This window comes from Rhea pennata, chromosome 15 (assembly GCF_028389875.1).
Source record: "Rhea pennata isolate bPtePen1 chromosome 15, bPtePen1.pri, whole genome shotgun sequence".
NCBI lineage: Eukaryota > Metazoa > Chordata > Aves > Rheiformes > Rheidae > Rhea > Rhea pennata.
In genome coordinates this window covers 12,016,866-12,037,780 of record NC_084677.1, presented here as the reverse complement: position 1 = coordinate 12,037,780, position 20,915 = coordinate 12,016,866, and the positions used below count along the sequence as shown (strand labels likewise).

Sequence of the window (20,915 nt, the reverse complement as noted above, 5' to 3'; positions counted from 1 at the left end):
GGGGAGAGTATGTTAGAGCTGGAGCCACAGCTCTGCCCCAGCCGGGGGATCTCTTACAGACAGGGAGCCATGAGCTTTTTAGTTTATGAAGCAGAGCATTCAGTTTACTGTCAAACCCTATGGACACCACACTTACAACTGTGCAAGTTGTAATGACTTCGTTAAAATCTCCCAACAGCTGATTTCATTTTCCTTGCTGAACTGCTGCTCTTTGTACACTGGGTGGAGGTGACTAAGTGTCTCAAACCACTACATTCACCCAGAAGCAGAGCGTACATTGTTTCTCACTGCTGTGAAAAATAAAAATAAAAGTGTGTGTGTGTGTGTGTATATAAATATATATATATATATATATGAACAGAGGTCCCACACCACCGCAGTTTAAACTTGCTTATCTCATGCCACCCCACCAGAGTAGTGTGCTAGGGGACTGGGCCCATCAGATCACAGCGCTAAGAGAGGTCAACTTCTTGTGTAACTGTGCTTCTACCAGTCTACAGGACATTAGCCAAACTCATAACAACTCTGAAGAAAAGCATTCAGTGTCTTGTGTGACTATAAAGGAATTAACGACTCGTTTTACAGTGCATTTTTAATTAAAAGTTCATTATAAGAATTTTCTTTTAAGAACAGCATACTACATATTAATGGAAATATGTAATTTTATCCTACAAATGGAACTGTCACCATATTATTCTTACAATTCAAAACATATGAAAAATAAAATATGATATTTAGCTCTATAAATTCCCCCAACCCCTTTTTAAATCCTTTTTCTTTAAAATAATTTACTCTTTCCCAGTACAGTGCATTTGCTATCTGCAAGCCACAAACCAAGTAGTCACATCAATGCCAAGAGAATAGCAACATCATTTGCAAAATATTGAGAAAACAAAAAAAAGATAAAAATATAGTAGTCAGCCCAGTGCTTACAGAAGAGACAATCAACAAGAATTGAAAAACAGCACATTTTCATATTACATAGGACCATTGTAACATAGAAAACATTGTAGAAGACTTAGGTTGGAAAAAATATATAGTGATTCTCAGCAAGCAGAAACTGAACTTTGGCACTTGCTCATAAAAAGGCCTTTCAAAGCAAAACAAAACTGAAATTCACTTAGTCACAGCTTGTATACCAAAAAAAAAAAAAAAAACAAAAAAAGACAGAGAGAGAGAAAAGACATGGACTAAAGCAAAAGAAACAATAGAGAAAATTCTACAAGTCAGGTCACCACAATTTCAGTACATTCAGCTTACAGAAAATATAAATAAAATCATTCATCCATCCACCTATACAGGGATCCTGCCTAGGGAAAGACAGGCTTTGGGACCAAGCCTCACCTGAAGCACCTCTTGATTTCAGCTGAGCTATGCTGATTACACAAGCAGGGAATCCAGCCCTTTCTCTAACTAGAATAGCATTTACATCAAATATATTGCCTCTCTGTCATGAAACAAGAATTTCTAATTTGTAAATTAAAAAGCAAGATCATTGTACTCCAGATAGCAGCTGTTCTGCTCTATCCATGGTTGAGTCATAATCGCTGTAGTGTAAAGATTACATAATTTCCTTAAAAAAGGGCTAAAAAAGTGTTGCTTGAATTCAAAGGAGGGGGGAAGGATAGAAGGGAGGGAGGGATCCACATTTAGCCTGTTATTCTTAATGCTTTGTCAGCACTGCATGTTATCAAAAGGAATACTAGAGTTAGTGTGTGCAAGGCTACTCCCTGCCTGTCAGGAGAACTGATATACTAAACCAGCACCTAACCCTAAAGGCTCTTGCAGACCAAAGCATGTTTTGGATCAGGTTATAAGAAAGTAACAGCTGCTCTAGCCAAGAGGTGCTTCTTTCATTTTGAGGTTCAGTGCCCCAAACCACCAGCTGTCTTTGCAGCCAGGCAAGTTTGCTCAGCTTTTCTTTATGCTTCTGAGGAGTTAGGGAAGGGCAGAGAGAGAAAAAATAATAGTAAGTGCTTTAGATTGCACAAAAGATTGTCCTACTAAAACGGGGCACTTTAATGGGAAACGATTGTAGCTATAAATCTAGCAAGCGCTCTTCACATGTCTCCACAGGCCACTTAGTTGCACCTCCAAACACATCAACGTTATTATCAACCCAGGGTATGATGTTGCCAGGCATGTTGGTGGAGCAGTTGGAAATATTCATGATGTCTTCAGCTTTTAAGACCCTGTCCCATATATTAAATTGGCTCATCTCTCCAACAAAGGCTTGAGTTGCATCAAATCTTCCTCCCACTGTATCCTTTAAGAACATAAGAATTAGGATTAGATGAGTAGATTCTGTTGAACATTTAAATATTTCTTCAGACTTGAAGATCCTCCCCCCACAGCCACACTGCTAAAAGCAGGTGAAAAGAGCACAGAGCTGCAGGACACAAATGAACAACTGCAAGTTTATAGAAGGGCCACTTGGAACAAGACATTGCTCCATAAAACATTTAAAAGCTCAAGCCTGCCTTAAATTGTTTTAACATGCATATTTCAAACAGTAGTGACTATATATTACCACTGAAAGGCCACACCTGACTTATCCTGCACTCAAGCAGTAAGGTGGCTTTAAATACAGAGGCTGCTGTCGGATCTATATTGCAAGCCTGGTGCAGGACAACTTCAGTGAGTATTACATAGATGAATAGGATTACTCCAGAAGCTTTACAGTTATAGATTAAACTAACTACAGTCCTGGACCAACTGCCTGGAGGGACTGAAGACAGGACCTCTGGCTCAAAGGAAAAGGCCTCTGCTGTCCACACCAAATCAGTAACACCGTTACTGCATAAGCCTCAAATGCAGGTTTGCTCCACCCATCACTCGAGGACAGAGATCGCACACCTTGGATGATCACACTGACATCAAACTGATGCACAGGACAGAGCCAAGCATAGTACAGCTGCATGGGAGAGTTCCAGAAAAGTGTTAAGCAAAGCATATTAGAGGCCTCAGAATTTAGTAAGTGTCACTTATCTTGGAGATAAGGATCTCCTGAAATAAGGATCAGGACAATTTTTCATTGCCTTATCCATCTGTTAAACTGGGAATTCTGGAGAAAGTATACTTCCTGCTAGTCATTATGATCAATGATTTTTGGTACAAGAACAAATATCAAGGTGTATGAACATATGCAAGAACAGGAAGGTAAAACAGTGAAGGTAGAACAGAGCCACACAATTTACATTATTTAAAGTATTTTAATGAGACATTTATTAAATAAAAGAGTGAGATTCAAAATCTCTTGTTTTTCCTTATTCAAAAGGATTCATCCTAACCTCACGAATGCTTTGTATTGGCCATACCTATATTCAGACATTAACATTTGCAGTGGTAGAGTTTAACCTGTATCTGTAATCAGAAATCAAACATACAATGCAGAATTTACTTCTTTGACTTCAGACTTGCCTTTAAAGTAAATGTCAACTTCTGAATTACTCTAAAGCTTTTAGGTACAAAGCACATAATTCTCCCTAGCAGACACATCTATAGAAGATGGTGATACACCCACAAGGGCTTCATTTAAGTTACTAGTCAGATCACTGATGAAGTTTCACACTGTAGGATGAAAACTGGCAACAGGAACAGTTGCAATATGAATATTTTGAATATTAAAAAACAAAATGAAATATACAAATGTACAACTGCATCAAGTATTTGCTTTGTAGTATTTTTCCAGATATTGGATATGCAACAAGACCAAGGGTTTAATACAAGTAAGAAAAATAATTCATGCAACTGCTGCTTGTCTGGGAACTGTTGATTTTTCCTTATTAAGAGTTCAACCCTTGGAACACACCATGTCTTTCACTCACCTGCTCCTGACCAAGGATCAGGACACCTCCAGGTTTAATTGGATGCCAAGGAGCTAGATTCTCTCCAGTGCCAAGCTTCTCTCCATCCTGAAAAGCCTCCCACATGCCATCTCTGGTTGTCCACGTTACACAGATATGATGCCATTTGCCATCACTAACAAAGAGGGGGAGCTGGGCAACCTACAAAAGAAAAGAAAAAAGATCCTGAAGACTGAGTGTAGCAGTTTAAGCACAGCATTTACCTGTTGTCTTCAGAGGCATAAACTGCAGAAGCAGAAATTAGTTCCCATCCATATCTTTATTTTGTCCCAGCTGATACTGGCTGGGACTCATCTCCACAATTCTATATACGAATGTACTGGAAATTCAGGAATACAGACATGCTTTTTATTTCTGCTGTGAGCCACTTTAGCACTTCTATCATTTGATCACAGCTGGATCAGTGTCTAAACTGCTATCAATCTACTGATGGTGCAGATTAATTTGCACCATCTGCTGTTACATAAGTTTCAGTGCTTAGCCCTAACTATTCCATCGAGTTTTCATGCTAACTATCCCTTCAGTCTGGAGTTTGCCTGCACCATTTGCAGTAAGCACTTTACTTGACAAGTAGATCTGTCTGGTTCCAGTAAAGCTTGTGGGAGCTGTATATAGGGCTCCAAATGAAGAGGGATCACACTCCTTTAGGAACTTGATCTAAAACTTACTCAAGGCAACATAGACACAAATACAGTGAGCTATGGAGCAACTCTATAATTTGGGAGATAAGTAAGGAAAAACATTTAGTTTCACACAGAGCATTAATACAACTGACAAAATACTGAAGAGAAAGAGTTACAGCTAAGGATAAGCTGACTCAAATTTCCTTTTCTTCTACAAATCATTAAAAGTAACCAGCCTTTCACTGTTATTGATTTGAGAGGATGGTAGGACTGTTAAGAGTCCTTAACTAGCCACATGACTGAACCACCTGAGTTTGTGCTATAGCTTTGTAAACACGTGATCCCTCAGAGAGCAGCAAGTTACTAGGAAACCTATTTGGCCACGGAAAACATGGGATGGTGCCTGAAGGCAAGTTATGCTACAATGCTGCCTGGCTAAGTTAAGAATTTAGGTTTGCTCATATTGATTCAAATCAAGTCATTTAGTCATCATCAGCTATTTACATTCCATAACTAGCCCAACCTGAAGGTGAGAAAAATAGAAGCATTTATAATCTGTTTTAAATGACCAGCTTCAACAGTTCTGGTTTTTCTCAGGTTTAATTCTGAAGCTTGTCAGAAACCATTAGTGGTGTAAAGTAGTGAGGGACAATTAATTGTTGCTTTTTGCATCTAAACAAACTCTGAAAAAGTTGCATTTAAATTTAGTTTTGAAAGTTAAGCACATCAAAACCAACTTCAGGTGTCTTTTGCTCTGCTTTGCACCAAAATTAGTTCTAATGTATCTAAATTTCTAGGATTATAAAGAGAAAAATACTGCAACTGGCTTAGATCTCACAGGTTTTGTAATAATGTAGCTTCAAAAAAATTACTTCTTATTAGTTTTTCTGAAACAGAAGAGATTCAAATATAGGAAGCCAACATCTGCTGCTACTTGAGAAGATGAGTATAGGGTTTGTGCTCACATAAATATCATGCTGTCTTGTCTCAAGCAACACACAAGTCTTCGTATCACTTGACTTTCAGAGTACTTTTATGAACTTGCAACAAATATATAAACAGTCAAAAAAGTATATGCACACACTCTTCCATCTTAAAAGCCCTGAGCTGGTCTCTCTCCTGGAGAATAAGAAAGTTGCCAGAGAGGTACCAAGGGATTGGACCCTTAAACACCCACTGTTATTCTGACCATGTAGACCAAAAAGAAGGTTGTTGGTGCTCACCTTATCATTAATTAGAAGTTCAATTGGGTTATTCCCCCATTCTATGAGGACAATTTCATTAGCCTGTCCAGGAACAGCATATGAGAATGGAGTGCCAATTCCAGGAGAAGCACTTGATCTCAACCACAAACACACAGTAAAAGCATATAGCTCTGGCAGAGTCTTCTTGATCTTCCCATATAAGTAGTTTGTGCGAAGAGGAAGAGACACTTTGAATTCATCAGGTGATTTAAATGCACTGTTACCTGGAGTTACATTGGGGAGAGGGGAAAAAAAAAAAGAAAACTTGCTGAACATGAATAATTCAGGTTAACAGAAGAATACTGATTATCTTTTCTCAAATTACAGAAGGTAGACAAAAAGCTACATTCAAGAAATACTGTTGAATGATGATTTTGCAGTATGGTTAAAAATACAAGAATTTCTACATTCATCTTAGCTTATCTTTTCCTGCCCATCCAGAGCAAAAGAATAAACGGCATGCCACTGATTAGAGGCTGTTAAATGTTTTCCTTCTTCATTGCTCAGTTTATGGCTGGAGGCCTTCCTATTTCACACCATTCAAACTGTTTTAAAGATACTCACTGTTATTAAACATAGATTCCCTGGTAGGCTCATTATTAAAACAGAGTTCAAAAATATAATGTTTCCTCCTACTACTCCTACACAGTGAACTAGCAGCATTATTCCCATTTTGCAGATAGCTGGCTGAGAATCAGGTTAACTCGCATTTTAGATGGCCAATCTGGAATACCAAAATGCTGATACATTTCAGAATGCTCAGTAGAGCTTAAATTCAGTAGAACCAATCTCCATTCCATAAACAACTCATGGGGCCTTAATCAGAATGTAAAGCTGAAGTTCAAAGACATCAACAAAAATGCAATATAAGTTGTGAACTAATATTAGATAACTATTGCTTTTATAGCAAAACAGGTAAGAATGCTATGTTTTCTTCTAGAATGTGATAGAAAGCCAAGAAAATTCCGAAGAGATATTTATGAAATTGAGAACACTTACACCAAGACTTTGTAGTCAACTGCAACACTCTGCACTATATATGCAATTTTCTAGATTTAAAGAAATTTAACAGATTAAATCTCACTGTGGCATAACATAAAATTCCATGTTTCTGCAGTAGAGTGAGAGCATCTCCCTCAACCTTTTGTTCTTCTGTTTCCTACCCATTTCCTTTACTCACATTCCCAAAACAAATTCTATCCCCTTGCTGTATTTCACGCTCCGATCCTAATGAAGAGCTGTTGTCACAAAAGGTTGCCACAATTTTCCTATGTAATTAACTGTTGGCATTCTCTCAGCTCCTGTTCTCAGAAGCAGTTGAAGTGTTTTGACTGCATTTTTCACAGAAAAAGGGAGTGGAAGAAAAAGCTTGTCTGAGGCTTGCATCTGTCTTGATGAACTTATAAACCAAAAACTGAAATATTCCAAGTGTATAAGCAAACAGAAGTAAGATCCTAGTTATTTCAGCAACCTCCACTAGATTGGCAGAACCAATCCCAAATATAATGAAAGGAACTAGATATACTCCATTAAAAACATTAGTTACTGTGTGAAAGAGTTAAGGAAGCAACAAACTGGAGAAGAATAAACACTGTTCTTGTTATTCTTAAAGTTTGTTCTCATGACTTGAGAACATCCAAAACTCCAAATGATAACAAGATCCTCCTGTTCTGGTCAATGTACACATGCGATGAGATAGTTGTTTTCCCCAAATGATGTGAGTTGTTTTTAGACAAGATAGGCAAGAAATATTGTTACTCCCTTTTAGACAGAAGCAGAACAGATTTAAATGTAGCTGGAGACTTATCCATGTCTTCAGCAAAGCTAGGAAGCAAGCTGAAGCACAGGCAACATCAACTGCAGGATCATTCTTCCACTCAATCCTGCTTTTTAATGTATGATTTACTGTACTAGTTAGAGACAACTGGTAAAGTTACCAGAAACTTTGGGAATCATGACAGTTGCACAAATTTCAACCTCTTCTGCACCCGCTGGGGGCAGAAGAGCCAACTGTCACAAGTGGGGGTGGGGGGGGAAATTACACTCAGAAACACCCCCCCAAAAAAAAAAAAAAAAAAAAAAAAACCTAACCTCCTTTCAGAGCTAGTACTTCAGCCACCTTATAAAAAGGTTACTTCTTCCTCCTACTTAGTTGCAGGACAACCATGAAGCCATAGCACTCCAATCTGTTGACAAGAATAGATGCTAAATGGTACAATGTTTGAAATAAAAGCACAATAGCGATGTTGACCGTTTTCAAAGGATGTCAAATCACTTCAAGTATTAATTTACTGAACTTTGTAATCTACAAAATCATTAAGTTCCTTGAATATTATTACCCTCACCTTGATTTGTCTGAGGGACCAAAGGAACAGTTAAGCAAACTGTATTAAATAGACAGCAAATTACACAACCAAAAGAAAACCCCTGCCTCAGTTCCTGGCCCAAATTCTTCCCTTCTTTGGGGACTAGTAGGAAGACAGCCCTCTCTCCCAATATATATAAAAAAAAATATAGGCGGGAAGGGGCTATTTTTAACCTAGGTAAATTACACATTCTTGTTCTGATTCTCCCACCACCACCGCCTTTCCCTTTCTGATGACTTACTGATATGAGTCACTTCTTTCAGAGATGAGGACTAGCAATACTTGCCACATAAGGCATACTAACAGACTATCAGTCCACTGGGATTTTAGTTGCAGTTTGGATTTTATCTTAGCTCTCAGGAAAGCAATAAATAAGAGCCATTAGAAGATCTCTTCTTCCTTCCCTCTCACCATCCTTCACACTTTTCAAAATGAAAACAATACATACTGTATTACACAAATGGATCCATTAGGCTGCACTTTACAATTCATAAGCTACGTATGTTTGCACCATTTTGAAAGCATGTCCATTAAGTTGCTTTTAAGCAGAGAGCCCATTCACCTTGGGAAATCATTTAAAAGCAGTAAGATCGGGCAGTAATACTTAGTACTGCTCTAGTCACCACAACCTACTACACACTCCACTCTGCAGGAGTATACTGTCAATACAAAAAATAGTCCTGTTCTATAGTTCATTTCCATGTGCATTTGTGATTCAAATAAACTGACTCTACTCAAGCATACAGCTCTCAGTAATTAATCTACCTATCTAATTAAATGGCTAGAATTAAGAGAGTGCCCTCGACTGGCACCCTGTGTACTCTACTGCAGACTCCAAAGGCTGCCTATTTGGGATAGGACACAATTTAAGGATCTGCAGTAACCCAAAGGCATGACCAACAGTGAAGAGGAAAGATTTTATCTGACCTGCTTCTAAAACAACAGGTGAGGGTTCCGATATAAGATCCTATTAATTAGAACAACTACCTCTGATGCAATGAGGTTTAGCCCATGTGATTTTCAATTCACATGAAGCAAGGCAGCTCTACTTAGAGGTATATTTGACACTAGTCAGGTATTTATGACACCACTATCATACTTCCCTCTATTCCCTCCCACCCCCCTATATACCTTTTCATTCCACAAGTGCTAAGACATTCACCTTAACCACCCACACATGCCAAGAGAAGAGACAGAAAACCCAAGCCATCTAGGGGCCTGTCAGGCAGGAGGTCTGTGACAAAAGCTAAAGTAGAATCCATGTATTTGTACTGTCATCTACTATTTGGTCCAGCACCTTAATAAGAAGGTTGCTGTACTTCCCTCAAGGCACACATTTAGACTACTGTACTGGAAGGGAGATTATCAATCAATATAGGGAAGCATTCAGATTCTGTACAGATTACCTTTTTCTAATTCGGACACTCTTTCTAGCAATGCATTCAAGGCTGTCTCTGTCTTTTGCCGGTGGGCTGATGTCTCATTGTGAAGCAAAGATTTTTCATCCTCAAGCTCAGCCACTCTGCTCAGGAGCTGGCGCTCCAGGTCCCCAAGCCTCCTCTGTAGCATCTCTCGAAGCTCAGTAGGCAGTGCTGCATAGGACACGTTGGCTCGTAGTTGGTGCTTTGGAGAAAGGTTAGAGAAGTTTATGCTATTTCTAAAACAGAAATTGTAAACTGTGGATATGTTCACGTCTCAAAAGAGAAAGAAAGGTCACCAAGATCTCCAGCAGCTACAAAAGAGGCATTGCTTTTCAGCCCTTGTCATGTTCAGTGCTGATAAAAGCACTGTATCAAAACAGCTCCTGAAACAGAAGGACACCTTTGTTAAATGCTCCCAGTGTCTCCTGTCAAAGGGTCTTCATATATCAGTATAATCAACACACTCAATAAAATCAATGTAGGAAGCCAGTTCCAAATGCATCCTCATTCATACAGGGATTAGTGTGCAATATGCAAGTTTTAGCTTTACTTGCTGCAAATGACATTGACAGTCTAAGTAAACAGAAAAACTCATTCTTTTTTAAATAAAAAGTTGAACTGTTTCTAAAGCAAACTTACCAAATGAAAGTTCCCTCAGTTTTAGTTTGCCAAGTAATGAGCGAGGTGTTCTTTAGATCAACTGTAAATACTACTCAGTTTTTGTCTCCCCCCTCCATTTTAAAACAAAACTCAAGTAACACCAATACCTTTAAGGTACACTATCTACCATATTATTCTGGTCAAGTTCCCCTTTCTCAGTCTTAAAAAAATAATGCCAGCGTGAGAAGACAGCAGCAGTATTAAAAGGACGTTACACAGCCAGATCATTCAAAACTGTACTCAAAGAAGCAGTCCACAGTGCCCAGATCTTCTTATAGAAGAACCTCTAGGAAGTTATTCTAAATCCTCACAAACATCAGTGAATGCTCAAAGGGTCTCAGGAGGACACACACAGAGCTGTCGTGGTCTGGAAAATGAAGTGACATCCAGCACCCTTCCTGTCAGGATACCTTCTACTAGAAGTTTTTTTTTTTTTTTTTTCCCTCCCCATGAGGGCTACTCAACCACAGACACAATCCAAAGACTCCTGGAAATCATTTATCAGCAGGCTTGGACCAAATCCCCTTTATATTCACGCAATTATTCAGCACCACATTCGTGCCGTCGGAGGCCAGCTCTAAATAAAGCATCTCATCTTCACAAGCTGTCCAACGCAGACTCCTCGTGACCACTGCCACTCGCTTGGCCAGCACCGTACGCCAAGGTCTTACTGCCCAAGATGTCAGCATTACACCTAAAACCCTACGGAGCCGCATTCCCAGAGACAGAGATTTAGACATATTAACACAGGGATGGGGCTGGTAGCGCTCAGGAAAGGCGCACATCTTTCCCCGAGAACGGGGGATACATGGAAGAGCCTTTCAGTCCCCCTCCCCCTTAAAAGGGATGAGGATCAAGAAAACCAGGCAGCCCAACGCAGAACCCTCTCCCCGCGCTCGGCCGCCCCGGATTCGGCCCCGCACGGAGCGGGGGCCCTGCCCGTGCCCAAGCGCGGCCTTACGGCGAGGTTTCCGCCGTCGCCCGGCCGAGCCCCCGGCCCTACCTCCAGGCTCTCCAGGCGGTCCTTCAGCGTCTGCATGGTGCGGCTCAGCTGCTCGACGACCTGCGCCGGGTCCCGCGGCAGGTCGCCCATGGTGTCCTTGCCCTTGCCCAGCTCCTTCCTCCAGGCCGCCGTGGCGGCCTTGCCGTCGGGGCCGGCGGCGCTCTCGCAGCGGCTCAGCTTGCCCGTGAGCTCGCGGATGGCCTCCCGCTGGCTCCCGATGGTCTCCTTCTGCTGCAGCACGGTCTCCCGCAGCTGCAGCACCGTGGCTCTGAGCTCCTCCTCGGGGGGCAGCGCGCCGCCCTGCATGGGCACCGGGCAGCCCGCGCCGGCGGCGTCCAGCGGCAGCGAGGTGCACACGAAGCGGCTGCCCGGCGGGCTCTCCCCCGCGTCCCCTGCCGCCGCCGCCCGGCCGCCCGCGGCCACGGCCAGCAGCAGCCCGGCTACCACAGGCAACATCCCGGCCGCTGCGGGGGGCAACGGCTCATAGAGGGGCGGAGGGGGCGCCGGGGCAGCGCGCTCCGCCCGCCCGCCCGCCGCTCGGAGCGGCGCTCGAGCCCGGCGCTGCCGCCCTCACGGGAGCCTCACGGGAGCCTCGGCGGCGCCGCCCGAGCCGCCACGCGCCGCGCCGCGCTCCCGCGCTCAGCCCCGGCCCGCCCGCTTTTATAGCCCGGGCGGGCGGCGGGCGGGGGCGCCCGGCCGGCGCTGCGCGCGCTGATTGGCCGCAGCCGCCGCTGACGCCGCGCGGTCCCCGGGGCCGCGCTGGGCGGGAGCGGAGCGGAGCCGCGGCGGCGGCGCCTGAGGGGAGCGCGGCGGCACCTGAGGGAGCGCGGCGGCGGGGGCGGCCGCGGACTCCCCGCCACGGCCGGGATCCGCGGAGGGAAGCGCACGCTCGCCTCGCGGGCTGCTGGAGAAGGAGTGACCGAGGAGACCGCAGGACACCTGGGGCCGGAGGGGAGCTCCGGAGGTCTCCGGCCCTCCCCCTGCCCCTGGCAGCGTCACCTCCACGCCAGGCCAGGCTGCTCCGGGCTTTCTCCAGCCGCGTCGTGACAACCGCCGCGGGTGGAGACGGCCCAGCTTCTGGGCAACCTGCTCCGCTCCTTGCGCGTCCTCCTGGGGGAAAAGGGTTTCCCTGCCCTTGGTCTGAGCCTCTCTCGGTTCAGCTTGTGCCTCTCGTCTCTCCCCCTCGCAGCAGAGGCTGCTCTTAGGACTCTAAAACCTTTGACTAGAATTTCATGTTTTTAGATAATTAAAATATGAAATTAAAGACATTTTAGCATAGTACAAATCATTATTACTATTATGTAATTAAGTTAATAATAAAGACTAAAAATAATAATATGTAACTGGAAAGATTTTCAGCTTTTTTTATTCAAAATATGAACTGCTTTATGTAACAGAATGAGTTAGCAAGTTTCGAGAAGTGTGTATCCAAGATAGTTCAATGTGGTTGTTTCATGAAGTCCATGCAGCTGATTTGTTCAGTCCCTCCAGCAATGTACTGTTGGAAAGTCGTGTTAGTCAAAGCTGACTAGAGTCGATGTTAAGTCACACGAGTGAGAGATGCAGCTGCTATTGCTTATTCAAGGGGAGCACAGAGAGGACGGAGTTCAGTAAGCAACCAGAAGCTCCACTTTCTGTCTGAACTCCTTTTGTCTGGAAACCAGGTCTCGTGAGACTAGACTGCTTCCCGGCTAGGCGGAAAAGCAGCAGCCATTCAAGTACAGAGCCTATGACTAATTCCTGCTTAGACACAGAACTCCCATTGAAATCAACAGGATATTGTTGCTTAAATAATTTTGACAATTAAGCTTTTGGATGCTACAATGAGGAGGACCATGCAAGTACACTGAGAACATCTCTCCCATCAACTTAGTATCTTCCCAGCCCACATCAGTGCAAGAAATATTAAAACATATATACAAAAATTTACCTATTTTGCTCTACATCTAAGATCAGATTCAGCCTGTAACACATTATAGCTTATTTCTTGTGAGAATGTCATGTGAAGCAGCATGAGAAACCTTAATAAAATCATCATAGATGATCACTTGCACTGTTTTTGCCTGTCCTTAAGGCCTGTTACCCTACTGTAGGACAAAAGTAGACTATTGTTTTTATATAGCTTAATTCCATATTCTATGATTAAAGAACTGTGATAGTACCCTACCAAAATAACTTCACTGAACCTAAAGATAAACTGACTTTAAAGCTCTGTTCCAGATTTTAAATCCAACTTTACAACTCAGGGATGTTCCCAAAACAAATTTTGACTCAAGCGATGACAGTGATAAAGGCATTGCTCCTTTGGAGGTTCAAGCAATGTATAGCTTGAATGTTTTGTTTCAGAATCACTCTGAACTATAGCTGGATTTTGTCATAATCTCTTATTCAGGTAAATTGAAAAATACTACTAACAGCAGTAAATAACGCACCTCTGACTTCCACAGTCTTGTACAGTATATGGTGGTAAACTGTTAGGACGACAGAAGTATTGTCCCTTACTACTGAACTCCTCCTTTTGGGCAGGCGAGGTCAGTAGGACAGCAGAGAACCCGACAAAGGGAGAGACCTGCCAGTCACTGCAAGGAGAGCAAAGCATGAACGGAGGGAGGACAGGCGTGGCGAGAGGGAGAGCCTATCCACTCTGTATTTTTCTGTGACATTTCAATGCTTTCCAAAAAAAAAAAAAAAAAAAAATTACCCCACTTCCAGATTCTGAGACTTACATTCAACGCATGCAGTAATACATGAAAACACTGCTTGTGACTGGAGCCAGTGTTTTTCAAGGTTGAAAGCCATGTCAGTCTTCATTTTGAGTGACTAACATGCATCAGTACATTATGAGACTGAAATCATAAAATAAACAGAGAAAGTTTGCTATTTTTACACCAATATATTACACGTTAAGTCATATGCAAGTTGAATACTTTATAATTTGAGATGTTTAAAAAAAAAACAGTTGCAGGGAGGAGTTTTTTGCTTTTGACTGATGAACGTTTTGTAGGCAAAGTGACTATGTTTCACGATGGCATAAAAGTTGGTTGGGGTGGAGGGCGAAACACAGTGAGTACAGATAACTTACTATTGCATTTGAGAGGCTTTTAAAACTTCTTGGTGCTGTGGCTGTCAGGCTGCCTAGCATCTCTGCAGCCCATTGAATTGATTTTTAATTTTTAATTTAACTTTGACAGTTTCTACTGCCTTCAAAAGGACTTTATTCTCTTTGGATACAGCATTTGCAAGCTCGCTGCTATCCTTCTTCATCTTTGATGCACAACTGTAATATCTAATACTGGAACTTTAATATTTAAAATGCAGTTGGACTCTCAATAATAGAAAGCTTTTGTGTTTAGTCTTGAATTCAGGAGATCTGACATAAAACTTTTCTGACATATTTCTACCTATACTGCTGGTCAAATCACTACAAGAATCTTGCAAAAACCTCTACATGACTTAGGAAACTGGGCCTCATTTTTAAGGTGTAGTTTAGGCTTATAAAAGACTATGTATATTTGACTTTCAATTAAACACAGGCATCTTACTCTTTGGATACTTGGGGTTTGTTCCACTTACCATTGTCCAGAAGTTCGGACAAAACACTGGCTTAATTATCTTGAAGCTCTAAGCTCAACTTAGCCTACACTTATAGGAGCAGGTTTAGATCATTTTATAGGTCACTTAGAAACTCAAGTCTTATTGTAAGTTAATGGCAGTTAAGCATTTAAATGCCTAATGAAGTTTTCAAACATGCTGAATGTCTAACTGTGTCAGGAGGTACCTAAATACATTACACAGGCTGGCCCTAGGGGCTTTTGAAAAAATTATCTTCAATTTTTCTAGGCCTCATATCTCTATAAAGTGAGCATATTCCTTTTTTTCTCACTACCCTTTCTCAGATTATAAACTCTCTCACAAGGCAAGAACTGTCTATTTCTGTATGTCTGTGCATCCTCGTGGGACACAGTCTCATTTGATGCCCATTTTTTGTATCAGAGTTGTGTTTATATTACTTTATTTAGTCCATGCACTTAAAAGAAAATCCTACTTGCGCTACCATTTATAACTCCTAGAATTAAAAAATAAATAAAAAGACATTAAAAAACTAAAAGAAAAATCATAAACAAATGAAAAATGTAAACATAATTATTGTGAAATACTGATTTGTCCGTCTTCACAAGTCAAGATTTATGGACAGAAAAGCTGATATTGAATTTTAATGCTGAGTCATCTGAAGTGAAGAAAGGAGATTCACAGACTTAAATGGTATAAAAGCTTACAGAGAGAAAAAAAGTTTTTTCACTATACTAATTCATGAATTTCTGACAAGTGGCCAGGGTTTCAGGAGTGTTCAGTGTAACAATAACTGCTGCAGAGTGCTAACCACTTTGAAATGACTTCTTCATTTCAGTGCCTGAATGAGGAATAAACTTTTCTGAAACTCTGAAAAGTATGGTTATCTCTTTCTAGACTAGTCAAAGTCAAGAAAAAATTATAGACATATTGCTTATATTAAAATAATCTGTTTCTTTGAAAGAAAAACAGAAGTCTATATTACTGCTGTATATTTATTGTAACATCCTGTAGGTTACAGGCAGTGATCTCAAAGAAAATAATTAACAAAGAAATCTGTCCTTTGAATCGCATAATTTGAGTCATCCCTAGAGAATGTATCACTCTGTCAAAAAAGAACAATTTAATTTATATCCTAACTCTAGCAAATCTGTACAATTAGTCACAAGCAATGCCTGAAATTACGAACTCAGTTCAATGTCCTTCTTAACATGTTTGCTAAGGTAATCAGAGCTATAAACTCTTCACTCAATCTTTAATAGCTACTTCTAGCTGCATAAAGGTTTCCTGACTACTGATTAGAGACCTGCCACAAAACTGAGCTCCGAAACTTTTAAGCATCTTTTAAGAAACTTTTTTTTTTTATCTGGAAGGGGAAATTATTAACCAGTTACAGGAAAAGAAATATGAAACTTGGGTTTTATTACAGAAATACAATTTCACACTAGCTAGGGGAACTGCAACATGAGGATTTTATTATTCCTGTCTTTTATAGCTTTTATGGATAAAATACAGATAGAATGTTAGAAGAAGAAACCAATATTTAAGGGATATATTTCCCTATTATTTCCATGTCATAGGCTGTCCTCTGAAAAGCACAAATGAAAACATTTTCCCTTTTAAGTCAACAGGATTTTTGCCATTGATCTGAATAGACTCAGGCTTTCTCTAGATGACCAAAACGATATATTCTTTTCTGAGAATCATTAATTATGATGATCTTCCTTCTAGCAGAAGGGAAACAGGACTTACTGTAGAGGTAATCAATGTAAATACTAACTTTGTAAGAGAGAATCACTACAGGAACTTTCAAAGACCGTAAGATACTCAAAAAGAGATCTTGCTGCCTCTAATGTGCCATATCCTGCTGGCGACTGAAGAATAGAAATAGGAGACTTTTCCCAGAACATGTCTGCCACGCAGCGATACTAATCACCAACCAAAGAAGCAGTGGGTCAGCCACGGCAGGACCTTATTATCTTCCTGATGCTCTACAGACATTTAGTCCAAAATGCCAAGCTTAGAAATACATTTGAGAAGTGAAATAGGTTAGCTGCATGGAGAACAAATCCTGAGACCGAGACCCTTGCTGGCCTTTACTGCTTAATTCTTACTAAAGCAAATCCCTCTGAAATAGAAAGAATCTTGCCAAACTCCAAGTGCAGTATAAAACACAGAATTCGGCAAGACAAATCCAAAATACATGTTAATATATCTACAGAAATATGTAATATATTGTAACACATCAAATGCTTTTACATGCTCAGAACCACCTGTTTATTGCTTAAGATTCCTTTCAAAGCTCTTATTCCATTTAGGCTCCACTTAGATTTGGGGGTTTTGCAAAACATGATGCTACTGTGCTAAGATCTAATATTGTACTTCTTTCTGCAACAAGTGCTCAGATTATCTCCTGTCCATTAGCACCATTTTCTGCATGGATTATAGCTTGCAGTGCCGCAGCTATGACACATGGTTATTAAATTCAGTTGAAGGTGCCTCAGTGCTTTGTACAGCAGCAGGATAAATTACCTCTGGTTACATCTCTAAATACTATCATAGGGATAATTATTACAGACCAAATGCTCGGCCTGCTTTGGTGGGTTTCTCAGGTCAATAAGCTTATGCTAGCCCCTTGAAATCCTTTTAGTCCTGCAAACTTAGAAGTTCAGCAGCAGTTGAGCAGTTTCCCTGTTGCTGGCAGTGAAATTTTGTTCTTTGATCAGACAGTTCACTGTCATTATGATATCAGAAAGTTTTGATTTCTTTCTGTAATGCAGAGCTACATAGATTACAAATACGTGTTTATATAGTCTTATAGTTTATATTATTATGTCTTATAGTTTGTATTACTACATGCATGTATCAGATGAACACATACAATCACAAATATGTGCTAGACTGAATTTATTTTTGAAATCACTGCTCCAGGAATGCACACTTGGATTTAGAGCTAGAATTCACAGAACAGTATGCAACCCATCTTGTGACAGAACGAACGAAAAGAATACACGAGAGATTAGAAATCCAGGACAAAAGGCAGAACAACTTTCTGTGGCTTCCCATTACAGAACATTACTATAGAAGAAGCTAAGGCTTTCATGTAGTTAGTTTTTCAGTTCTTTCAGAAATGGAGTGATAACCTTGAGTTCTATCTACAGGGATTTCCTTCCTCCTTTCACTATTTTTACTATTTCTGTGGCTGACAATTAGAGATGCTATTATGACTTAACCCAAACGGCTTTTGAAATGCTAAAGCACCTGGCGCTCTGAGATGATGTTAAGTCTCCTCAATAGGTTTCATCTCAAGTTCTAATGAGTGTGACAAAGTAACGATCCATAGAGGGTTTCTGTGGAGTCTCTGCAGGAAAAAAAAAGGGGGGGGGAAGGAAATCACTGTCTGTGAAGGCAGAGTTACAAGAGACTAGAATGGAAAAAGACTGACACAAGGAAATGACAAAAAACAGGTTTTCTCAATTTTTAGCTAAGGATTCTGCACCACGTTTTATTTCATGATTCAGATAAAACATCTGGGGCCAGGCTGTAGATTTTGTAGTGAATCTAGCGATTATTTTATTTACATTGGCAGTTAGATCATGCAGAATTTTGTCTTCACTGTAATCAGTGGGGGCTCTACTACTGACCTGAATAAGGTCAGTATTTCATCCACTGGCTCTGGTAAGGTTATTTTCTGTACAAAGGAGGGTTAACCAGAGACCGTATTTGTCAAAAATGGTTTTGTTTGTCATTGTATTAACTCTATTTGGTCAGACTGCAATCATATTTTCAGACAAGTAGATCCAAATAAACTTATTTAGGCTGGTAAGATCTTTGGTGAAGTGATTGTCCCTTTCACATGTATTTTTATAGAACCCAGCTAACTCCTCACTGAGGTTACAGTACAAATAATCAGCCTACATAATGGTATTACCCCATATATTATTGTTATATGAGATCTAAATTCATCAGTAATTTTATATTCACCCTTAATTGCTCTGTTCAGTATCTCTCACATTGTATGCCATCATAAAATGATGCAACAGACTAAATTTGTTTCTTAGTAGATTAATATACATTAATTAGAAAACATACAAAAATACCAATAATGCAATTTAAAAATTCTCAACATTTTGTATTTAATTTAAATTGTTTGGCAATATTCTATGCATTATGAAATGAATGCCATTGCATTAATTCATTTGTGAAACAGATTCAGTTTCAATGTTTTCAATGTATAATGCATGTACAAAATCTGCACTTGCAAATTCAATAGATTTCATTTTCAAATGAAATGAAAAATATTTTGTCAATAAATTCAAGTTCTTCAGCCCATGAAAAATACCTTGGGCTATGAAAGAGCACGTTCTAAATCCTTGCTGTGCCTCTGCCGGTCTGAACAAAGGACTAAATGAGTTTGAAAACAGTGTGAAAAAAATCACTGATCATCTGACTATCTGTCTGTAGGACAGGAAAAAAAAAATCCTACTCATCTACATTTGATTGAAACTTGAGTTAACTGCGAGTGCCCACACAAACCGGAAAAGTAGGATTAAAGGCTAGAGAGATATTAACAGTAGACGTCTTGTACATCTGTTTTGACAGATGATTTTCACACTTCACAGGTTTAACTAAAGATCACTTTCACAGGAGCTCTTACAAAGCTATACCCTTTCTAAATGAAATGATTAAAAAACAACAGAGGATTAAAGCATCAAAGTCTAAGCTCTCATAAAACTATCTGAAACATTGATAGTAACGATGAATACAAATAAAGCAGAGCACTTCTCCACAAAATCTTAAATTAATGAGATGTCTATACATTAAAATCCAATTAATTTGTTTGTACAATACTAAAAGCTTTAGTCATCTATTTATTTCACTAACACTGTGAAGCATTAAACACATACCAACGCCGTTTTTATCCATGATTATGGAAGTACAATATGATTTCATAGGTTGTTAAAATTCTAGAGAGGAGACTGAGAGAAACACTTACTCTTTCTGCTTGTGAAATGATTGCAACCAGATGCTTTCCAAAAATTATGGCTTGAAGTTATCCAGTATATGGATGTATGATGCCACTTTAGCCTGGATCAATGGCAAATAATGCAATACGCAGCAGTAAAGATACAGCAGTCAAAGAATTTCTTTTCTGCTGCCTTATCTCGTAAAAGGGCTTACGGTCGGAGCTGTTCAAGCAAACGCTACAAATCTACAAATCCAAAAGTGCAAGCTCAAATCCTGATCCTGGCTTGTGCGCCAAAGGCCTCACTCGGACAGAACAGTGGTCAAAGGGTACTTGGTTGTTCGAGCTGGGAAGTCAAAGGCAGCCCGGCACGGCTGTGTGCCACAAGTTACAGGTGTGCCACCAGCACGCTGTGGAGAGATCAGTGAAATTCTTAAAACCAGGAGGGAATTTTGGAATCTTTCCCTTAATATAGGAAGAAATGGTAAATATTTATTCTTCTGCAAGAACAGTTTAAAAGTGGAAGAAACATTAGGTTGCAAAAAGGTTTATTAATTTGCATCTATGCCTTATTTTTTTCAATATTGTCCAGCTGTACTTACATAAACTACCATTTCTTAATAAAAGCCCTTACTTGAAAGGGAATATCCCTAAATCTTACCCAACTTACTTGTCTCTGTGCTACAATTCAGAGTTGTGGTCTATAATATAGTACACTGGGCTCAATCACCAAGCCTGTTCCTCTACTTTCCAAGCTAGAAGATAGAGTTAACACAGCGATGAAACTAATTGCTGGGAAAACTAAACATCTTCTCTCCTGATGATTAAAGAACTCTTCTTATAAGTCATGATATTTTTTTCTTCATCAGAAAGATAGTCCAGGTATGGAATTAGTTAGTTATTGGTAATTTGTTTTTTTTTTTTCTAGATAGATTAGATACTAGTATCCGTTCTTAATGCTTAGAAGCTAAAAACAGAATAAAATGAGAACAAGTGCAAACACTGCTGTAGAGAGAGGGAGCTCCTGTGAATGAGTTTCACTACACAGACGGATTTTTTCCATAGTCTCCCTTCAACTGCAGTAAGGCCAAGATTCGTATGAGTTCATCATTGCTGACTGCAGCACTGGCACTCCTGAATAAATAGCTTGATCCTTATAGTAATGTACATAAATGCAACTTAAAAAGACTACTGTC

At 40.2% G+C, this 20,915-nt stretch overlaps 1 protein-coding gene across 1 annotated transcript; it reads right to left on the bottom strand.

Moving 5' to 3' along the window:
* Nucleotides 1–590: 590 nt before the first annotated feature.
* Nucleotides 591–11,639, bottom strand: NPTX2 (neuronal pentraxin 2). The gene is made up of 5 exons (XM_062588081.1): nucleotides 11,184–11,639; nucleotides 9,506–9,722; nucleotides 5,713–5,957; nucleotides 3,828–4,007; nucleotides 591–2,266 (listed from the first exon to the last, which is right to left on the bottom strand). Exons 1-5 carry the CDS (start codon nucleotides 11,637–11,639, stop codon nucleotides 2,039–2,041), a joined length of 1,326 nt encoding a protein of 441 aa, XP_062444065.1. The 3' UTR covers nucleotides 591–2,038.
* Nucleotides 11,640–20,915: the final 9,276 nt, after the last annotated feature.